General features: G+C 36.6%; 1 protein-coding gene across 1 annotated transcript in view; it reads right to left on the reverse strand.

Moving 5' to 3' along the window:
• The window catches only part of LOC144957844 (green-sensitive opsin-4-like), a 260802-nt gene that overhangs the window by 17638 nt on the left and 233164 nt on the right, over positions 1 to 10000 (reverse strand). The window contains exon 8 of the mRNA XM_078889315.1: positions 6468 to 7234. Within this exon, the coding sequence (XP_078745441.1) occupies positions 6468 to 7048 (581 nt within the window). The 5' untranslated portion in view covers positions 7049 to 7234. The remainder of the gene's footprint in view (positions 1 to 6467; positions 7235 to 10000) is intronic.

The following is a 10000-nucleotide window of genomic DNA, read 5'->3' on the forward strand; positions in this document are numbered from 1 at the left end:
AGGAAAAAAGAATTAACTAACAAGGCCGAGGTGTCTCTTGTAATGAGATGTCTAATATTCCGTAGACTTCTTATTTCCATGCACACTAACTCTCTCCTTATCAGCCATTTTCAAGATTGTCCCAAAACTTCACACCCAACTAACACAAAACTATATTTTTTATCACTCAAACACAATATCAGTAAGTTCTTGCGATACAAAATGTCTTTAGCGAAACATGCTCTACAACACACTGTTCATTTTATTTAAATTTTATGATGAACAAAAGAAAGTTGAATAAGAACAATGCTGGTTGTATCGTAAACATTCAAATATACCAAAAAATGACAATGCAGACAGACTAGCCAGACTCGGATCAACCCTTTTACAACCATCAATTCCAGTATCCTTAGACACAGCGAAACAAATAGTCAAAACAAATAAGAGAGAAGAATGGATGAACAGTTGGGCAATGAGCACCACTGATAGATGTATGTTTTCCCATATGACCACTCCTATAAAGACTGATAAATAAGCTCAGAAGACACCAGCAACTAAGAACACAACACATACCGCTCAACAGCCATTTATGTAAAATTATAAAAGAAACATCCCGTTCCTGCCCCCTATGTCAACACCCCAATGAAACAGTAACACACCACTTACTTGAATGTCAACCTCTTGAAGACCTGAGATGCACATTCCTCCCACCAATTCCAAGCATCAGTAACACACTTTATAGTCACCTGGAACAACTACAAAAGACGTCTAACTTCTACGCCATGGCACAAGACCGAAGGGCTAGAGCTCAGGTGGTCGTTGGTTCGGATAAGTAAGTAAGTAAGTAAGTAAGTAAGTAAGTAAGTAAGTAAGTAAGTAAGTTGTATCGTAACGAATGTGACGATTTTCCTATAGTTGGTAAGGAGAAGGTTAACTTTACTTAGCTGGTAAAAGACAGATCTGTACCAAAAAATACCTCCTAGTTTTTAACAACTTTAGCAGTTTCAATTTTTAAAAAAATTGAGCTTTATATAGAGCAATATCACTAAATGTGCTCAAAGCGCTTTACAAGAGGTCCCTGGTCAACATCAACATTTAACATGTAGAACGGGACATGCCGTCTGTTAGGCGATATTAAAATTTTGCGGACAAAGACAACGCTGTTAACGGCCAGGTACTCATTTTACACCTGAGTGCGGTGAGATAATGTGAGTAAAGAGCCTTTTCCAAGGACTCAACTATGCGCTGAGCGCGAGGCTCGAACCCAGGACCTTCCGATCCGAAAGAGAGTGTCATTCTACAAGACCATATAGCCAAACTTATAGTTCCTAAAACGATTGAACATTTTAAAGAATTGCTGGCTTAACGATAAAGATTATTTCAGTTTTACTATCGTTAAGTTTTAGTTTGTTTAGTTCCATCCTATCTAGTTTTCAATTTATCAAACCAAGAATGGAAACGTTCGAATAAAGGATATAAATGATCGTAGGTTGCTGACTTTAAGATTAGACTGATTTAAAAATAATTTAATAACAGGTCTTTATTGTCCATAAATATGGCAATTTGTCATTTAGTTACACTTGTTATAACGTTATATGATTACTAAAACATTGAACAGATATTTCTCTCTCTCTCTCTCTCTCTCTCTCTCTCTCTCTCTCTCTCTATCTATCTATCTATCTATCTTTTTTTATTGGAAATCTAGATTAAAAACAGAAATAAATTGATCCAAGGGGTTTCATGTACATTGTAACAACAACAACAAAAAGGCTTTGTTTACATCTACATAGATGTGTGGCTATGTGGTCTTGTGGTATGACACTCGTTTTCGGATCGGAAGGTCCTGGGTTCGAGCCTTGCTCGGGGCATAGTTGAATCCTTGGAACAGACTCTTTAGGAACAGACTCTTTACTCACTTTCTATCACCGTACTCATGTATAAAATGAGTTCCTGGCCGTTAACAGCGTCATCTCTGTCCGAAAAAAAAATTGATATCGCCTAACAGGCGAAATGTCCTGCCATTAATGTTAAGTGTTGCTGTTGGCCAGGGACCCCTTGTTATGGATGTTGCACTATAAAAAAAGCTCATTTTTCTAGATGGCGCTTTGTGATGAAACAAGCTAGGAGACACAATTTGAGCTATTATAATATTCAAAGGCTACTGATTTTGATGGTATAAGTTTCTCACCAATAACTTAAATTCAAGAGAAAGAGAGACTGTACAAAGAGACCTTATTTTTGATGATTAATTTGTGAAGAAACATTGACCTGCTGAACAGCAGCAGTTTGGGATATCTCCTGGAACCAGAGACCTCCATGTCAGGTCAGAGGTCGATTGAGATACCACCAGACGTCGATGCCGCATAAGTGAGGATTAGATAGAAAAATATAACTAAGTTCAATTGTTTTATTTGGATATCCGTCCGTGACCGCTGACGTTACAAGATCCAATAGGACAAACATGGACATTAAAATGTCTCAGTGATAGATTATTCTAAGTACACACGGTAATGGAAACCATTATTGCCAGATTGACCGTTTAAAAAAATTGCTTAATTCTAAAAACTTTGGCATTTTTTTTAATGAAGAGAAAAATAGGGGGTGGGGGGGGGGGGGTAGCATTTTTGGCTTCCAGTCATGCCTTGGAATAGACACTGATGATGACACATTTCCCGTTGAGGATTGATCAAGGAAATTCTATTGTTATCTATAATAATAAAATGCTATTTTTTTAGGTTTACTTGAGCAAAAGAAGATAAAAAGAAAGAAAAAAGATGAAATTTTCATTTAATGAAGACACAAACTAATTGGGAATGATTTTAAAAAAAATTAAGATTCATTTATGTTATTATGAACGCTCTACCTGAAAAAGTGATGCATGCTAGGTTTTGGCACTTTTCCAAACTATTTTAGCATAGTTAAGACTGTTTGGCAATTTCACCCGGCAAACCCGATGTAGACACTTAATCATTATTATTGGCTTTAACTATTGAATAAAATATAAAGTGTAAATTTGAACACTGTCCGAGATGCTGGAATGTCTTTTGTCATTGAAATTCAACCAGCATCAGTCTTTAATGGTATTTATTGTGAGATGAAAAAGCATTTAAAAAAGGCGGAGGAGGGGGATGAGAAGATGGAAGAAGAAAGGGAGGAGAAGGAGAAGGGGGAGAAAGAGAAGGAGCAGGAGGCGGAGGAGGCTGGGACGTAGTAGAGGAAAAAAAAAGAAGAAGTACAATGTTGGTTGTGTATGTGTATTTACAATTGGTTAAGAAATATTTGTAAAAAATATCGATTAATTTTTTATCGAACCGTGGGAAAATATATGCTACAAAGAGCCTCGTCTATTCTTCAAACAAATAGAGTTACTTCTGGTTAACATTATAATCGACTGATCCGTCCACGAAATATCGGACTTTGTTGACCATCTAGTGATATGATATCTACGAGTCCCAACAATGAATTATTACTTATTATTGAGCTTTTAAGTAGCGCAATATCCACCAAACGTGCTCAAAGCGTTTTACAAAGGGTCCCTGGCCATCAGCAACGTTTAACATTTAGGACGGGACATGACACCTGTTAGGCGATATTTCAATTTTTTTACGAACGGAGACAACGCTTAGAGCGGCCAGGTACTTATTTTACACCTGGGTATATTGAGAGAATGTGAGTAAAGAGCCTTTTCCAAGGACTCAACTATGCGCCGAGCGAGGCACGGAACCAGGACCTTCCGATTCGAAAGCGAGTGCCATACCCGCACATAGCCGCAATGAAAGTGTTGCTTTTGGCTTGGGATCCCTTGCACAGTACTTTGAGCACATTGAAGTTGATATTACGAAATGCTCAAGTTTTTTCTCTCGAGTAGAACGCGGTGTCACCCAATGTGATCATCATTTTTAATTCTATTAATCTATTTTTATATATCCTGTGAATTGGTCTGTTTCTCTTGGTTTCTTACTATCCACCATCCGACTTTGTAAACAAGCCTTTTCGACATGACTTCAAAAAATTGCTCCCTGCTTTCCTCTAAAACCCCTGTTACTGAAAAAATCGGTCATAAAATCTTCAGCCTGAAGCTTTGGCCTTAATGAAAGAAGTAGTAGTAGTAGTAGTAGTAGTAGTAGTAGTAGTAGTAGTAGTAGTAGTAGTAGTAGTAGTAGTAGTAGTAGTAGAAGAAGAAGAAGAAGAAGAAGAAGAAGAAGAAGAAAGAAGAAGAAGAAGAAGAAGAAGAAGAAGAAGAAGAAGAAGAAGAAGAAAAGAAGAAGAAGAAGAAGAAGAAGAAGAAGAAGAAGAAGAAGAAGAAGAAGAAGAAGAAGAAGAAGAAGAAGAAGAAGAAGAAGAAGAAGAAGAAGAAGAAGAAGAGGAAGAAGAAGAAGAAGAAGAAGAAGAAGAAGAAGAAGAAGAAGAAGAAGAAGAAGAAGAAGAAGAAGAAGAAGAAGAAGAAGAAGAAGACGGCGACTTTTCGGTATGTATTGTATTTAATTAATTGTTACGAGATCCTGTTATACCCTACTCTGAACCTCCCTCCAGTGCCCCCCCCCCCTCCCCACACACAAACAATTTTGACATGTTGGTCAGAAAACTCGTCCTTCAACTATCAAAAATTGATTAAAATGACCCTCATCTTCTCAGAAACTCTCAATCCTTGGACCTGTTTGAAGTCCCAAGTTTGAGAGTTTTTGACAAGACAAGGGTCATTTATATCAATCGATAAATACGAGTTTTTTTTTCCAGTGTACGAAAGTGCGGCTATGTGGTCTTGTGGTATGACATTCGCTTTCGGATCGGAAGGTCCTGGGTTCGAGCCCCGCGCTCAGCGCATAGTTGAGTCCTTGGAAAAGGCTCTTTACTCACATTCTCTCACCGTACTCAGGTGTAAAATGAGTACCTGGTCGTTAACAGCGTTGTCTTTGTCCGAAAAATTGTAATATCGCCTAACAAGCGTTATGTCCCGTCCTACATGTTAAATGTTGCTGTTGACCAGGGACCTCTTGTAAAGCGCTTTGAGCACGTTTAGTGGATATTGCGCTATATAAAAGCTCAATTAAAAAAAAAGTTAACTGGTTCATTTTCTTGGCTCCTTGCCTCCCCGAACCCCCGTCATCTGTTTGTGTCACTGGCTTTCTTTGCATCTTCTCGAGTAAAGTTTGCCGCTTTTATTTCATTCGTCGCTCAGGAAGCATTTCCATGTCTGCTTTGGACGCCCCCAAACTGTCGTATATCCCTTTGGGATTCCTATCAAGAAGGGATTGGCGGGTGACGTAGATGTGACCATAATTAATAGTATAAGGGCTAACCCACACCGGAGACTTGACTCCGACGACCCGACACTGCCGTCCTCTGTCGTCTTCCGGATAAAGACGTCGGGCAAGGACAAAATACTAGGAATAAAGAGAAGAGCCGCTAGATCTACCCATACAAGGCACGTAAAAAAAAAAAAAAACGGCAGAGGACGTCGGATGCTTGGTATGGGTAGGCCAAGCGGCTTTTCTCTTTATTCTTAGTATTTTTCCGTGCCCGACGTCATTATCTGGGGGTAGTTCTTTCTTGTGTGGCACTGTTTCATACATATCTTTTTAGATTTCATCTTTGATGATGTTGACTTTTAACTCAACTTTCTTCATAATGTTGACCTTTTATATAGAGCAATATCCATTAAACGTGCTCAAAGCGATTTACAAGAACAAAATTCCTGATCGACAGTCCTCTTAGGCGATGTTAGAATTTTTTTTTACCGACAGAGACAACGCTGTTAACGGTAGGTACTCATTTTACACCCGAGTACGGTGAGAGAATATGAATAAAGAGTCTTTTCCAAGGAATCAGCTATGCGCCGAGCGAGGCTCGAACCCATGACCTTGCAATCCGAAAGTGAGTGTCATGCCACAAGACCACATAGCCACATCTAATCAAATTGGACTTAATACTAGACTGACTCGATCGATCACATCATTTATATATCTAGAGTTTATTATGACAAAATTGCGGTTATGTGTTTTAAATATTTTAACCAAACAACACCATCCTATCTATCAGATCTTTTGTGTCGTTATGATCATCCTTGATCCCTAAGATCTAGAAATCAACTCATTCTTCGTGTACCTAAAAAAGGCTCGGAAACATTTTCTGATAAGGCGTTTTCTCATGCCGCCCCACATGTGTGGAATTCACTGCCATTAGATGTTAGAAGTAAAGTATTTTTTGTCTGAAATGACATTCAAAAAAGTGCCTTAAAACACACTTGATGAATTATCCTTTGTCTTAATGTTATGTTGTCTTAATAATGTTATGTTGTCTTAATAATGTTATGAATGGAACTGTGTGTATATAACTAGTCCATAATAACTGAGAAGTGTAATTGTTATATGGAGCATGTATGATTTCCCATCCTGTCAATGTCCGCCCAGAGCTGCGGCAACGCGGAATGGCGCTATATAAATATATTATATATTATTATATTATATTAGTATTAATTATAAGCTTACCTCGTACAGATTGATCCAACCTTGAGCGGGAGACAAATGGCCAGGCATCTTTCCACGGTCATGGCCACCAAAAGCCAATTGGCCAACTGGGACCAGAAGACTCCAAAGAAGACCAGTACTCCACATCCTTCGTGTCCGAGAACCACGTTGTATTTGGTCAGAAGGAAGAATAAGAGTTTACACACCAGACATGTGTTATCCACTAGGGCGAGTCCAGCAATGTACAATGTGGGAGATGTGTAGGGTTTCATTTTAAGAATGGTCACGAAGCTCACCACATTTCCGGGAAATCCCAGAGCGAACACGACCCATAGATAATATCGATTCATGTAGGCGGCGATATTATAAATTAGATATCGTTCGAGTTCTTCTCGTGTTATTATCGGTGGCGAGTGGCCATTAATTGATGACGTGTCGTTGGACGCCATGTTGTTTGACGTCATAGATGTATTGGTGTCGTAGAGATGGGTGTCATAGGATGAGGTGGTAGATGTGCTGGTGGTGATGGTGATGGTGGCTGTCAGGTTGTCACGTATGACAGAATGAGTTGAGTCGAAGATATTTCTGACATCGATATCCATTTGTCGTTTATTCGAATATCGATGTATGAAAAATTATGATATTATAAACTAAAACAAACTGGAATTCGGTCTACCCAGGAAGCAGATCACATCCTGGTTACTGTTGTACTTTAAACCCATCCGCGGTTTTCTGATATGAATTGCTGGGCAAATAAGTTGATTTGTTTTGATATCCATTGCATTTATCTGAAAAATAACAGAGACAATTAAATTGAATAACAAAATATAGACAAAAACATTTAATACAGACTGAGCTTGTGGCACACAACAAATACCAAATTTTAATCTTCGATTCTTTCAGAACTATGTTTATTGTTTTCAAGTAAACATATAAAATCAACCAAACGTTAATATCTTTTAAACTATATATATATATATATATATATATATATATATATATATATATATATATATATATATATATATATGTATATAGCCAAAATAGTATATGGCTAAGAAGTTCACAACATTGCCATCCGGAAATATAACTGACCAACACACAAAACTGTGTGTAACCATGATCGTTTATAGTCTGGTTAATATAGTTTAGTGAGAATTACTCACAAAGGCTGATGGCAAAAAACAATAACAAAGATCCAAGTGACGTCATCGTCGTTCTATCTATAGTCTGAGTGAACCTGGAGCTTGAAATTAAATAATACGCTTAACTCATGAACTTTGAGTAAAAGTAAATCCAAATGCTTTCAGTGAGAAGATTTGTTTTTTTTAATTTCTCTGTATTTGATCATTTTGACTTTAACCTTCAACTCTCTCAATCCTAGAGATTTTTGCCACTTTTCAAAACTGGAAAAATGTTTTAAAAATAAGCAAGTGCCTAGATGGTTTTATTCAACTGCCATTATTAACATGTCAAAACTAAATACATTAGCTTTGATACTACGCCCATAATTTGTCTCAGAAAAATGTAATAAATTATGGGTATGGGATAAATGTAACCCGTGTTAACTACGGATATAGTCGGTGTTAGGGTTGAGTGAGTCAATAACCTGGTTCATTCCGACATAAAACCAGATTGACGCGATAATAAGGGTTGCGTAGCTCAAAGTCAAAGGACTTTGAAATCCCTGTGGGAGAAAAAAAAGAGTTGAATATCTAATTCCTAGATTATATTCATAACTATAATAATAATAAAAACATTTCCTTTATTCGTCTCCAAGGGGAAATTTGTCTTTAGGGTCTATTCCAAGGGAAGACTGGAATAACCCAGGCGTCAGCCGCAGTGCAGCGCCTTAACGTGAGCTAGGGCTAGGTGACTTGCTCAAGGCCGCACAACGCAGCGGCGAGTGATCGAACTTGTTACATTTTGGGTACGAAGCAATTACCGTACCGCTGAGCCACGCTGCTTCCTAATCTGGAACATTATAGCAAATTTTATAGAAGTTATAGAAAACTATATAACTATGATTTTCAGTTATATCTTAACCACTCAAAAATATATCAATTAAAAACTTGTTCATCAAATTCATATTATTGTAAGCTATGGGGCTCCCTGTCAATTGAATTTTTGAAAATATTTAAACTTTTGGAGTCTTTGGTTATAAATTATAGAATAAATTTGGATCATATCAGTACTGAAAAGACGAGTGCTGCAAACTCCATTGAATACTACTACTACTGCTACTACTACTACTACTACTACTACTACTACTACTACTACTACTACTACTACTACTACTACTACTACTACTACTACTACTACTACAACTCTTACTATTTCTACTACTACTACTTCTACTACTACTATCTCTCTTCTTCTTCTTCTTCTTCTTTTACTACTACTACTACTACTACTACTACTACTACTACTACTACTACTACTACTACTACTACTACTACTACTACTACTACTACTACTACTACTACTACTACTTCTTCTTCTTCTTCTTCTTCTACTACTACTACTACTACTACTACTACTACTACACTACTACTACTACTACTACTACTACTACTACTACTACTACTACTACTACTACTACTACTACTACTACTACTACTGCTACTTTTACTTCTACTACTAATACCAAGATCATTCTTTTGACCATAAGTTGAAAACGCTACTAAAATACAACAGCTGGTATAAAGATAAAGGCGAATTTATATGAAGTTTGTCTTCTATGTCAAAATTGGATTCAATGGTCTGATGTCAAGTCGCCCAGCAACGGCGACCATCTTGGTTCTATACAAAGAAAATCGGTACATTAATTCTTCTTGCTGGCTAGAACTTTTCATATGGCTTGTGATCAGAATGTGAAAAAGTCAAAACATGATCAGATTTATTATGTCTTTATAAACTCTGGATACGCTTTTATATTAAAAAATCCATTAAACGCTATATAAATGATGTTGACGATGTAGATCTTTTATACGAGAAATTTTGTATAAATAAAATAACTAAAATATTAAATGACCAGTATCATCCACTAAGACCATCAATTATTATGTCAGAAAGAAGTGGTCGCCCTTTCTCTATTTCAACGAAAACAGAGAGACACCGAAAATCTTTTCTGCCGTCCAGCATTAGGCTTTATAACAACAAGCAATAATCATTTTATATAATTATTTCTCATTTTTACTTTTTAAAAATATAAATATTAATTTATTAATTTATTTGTTTTGCAATCTTTTCAATTTTCAATTTATAGTGACAGTTTTAACTATTTTACAGTGTTGAAATTATTCATATTATAAAGCGCAGCTCTGGTTATAGAGCTGCTCCTTTTTTATATATATACATCCTATTTCCATTGTATTTTTATCTTATGTGTAAATTATAACACGTCTGTACAAAAAATTTCCTTTTTGGGATGCAATAAAGTATTATTATTATTATTATTATTATTATTATTATTATGCTCGTCGGAGAAATATTTCAAAAGGGCGTCCGCCATTGTTCCGATAGTTTAGAGCCAGTTACTAAGTTACCATGCG

Source organism: Berghia stephanieae, chromosome 12 (genome assembly GCF_034508935.2).
Source record: "Berghia stephanieae isolate SIO BIC M18660-M18661 chromosome 12, UCSD_Bste_1.3, whole genome shotgun sequence".
Taxonomy (NCBI): domain Eukaryota; kingdom Metazoa; phylum Mollusca; class Gastropoda; order Nudibranchia; family Aeolidiidae; genus Berghia; species Berghia stephanieae.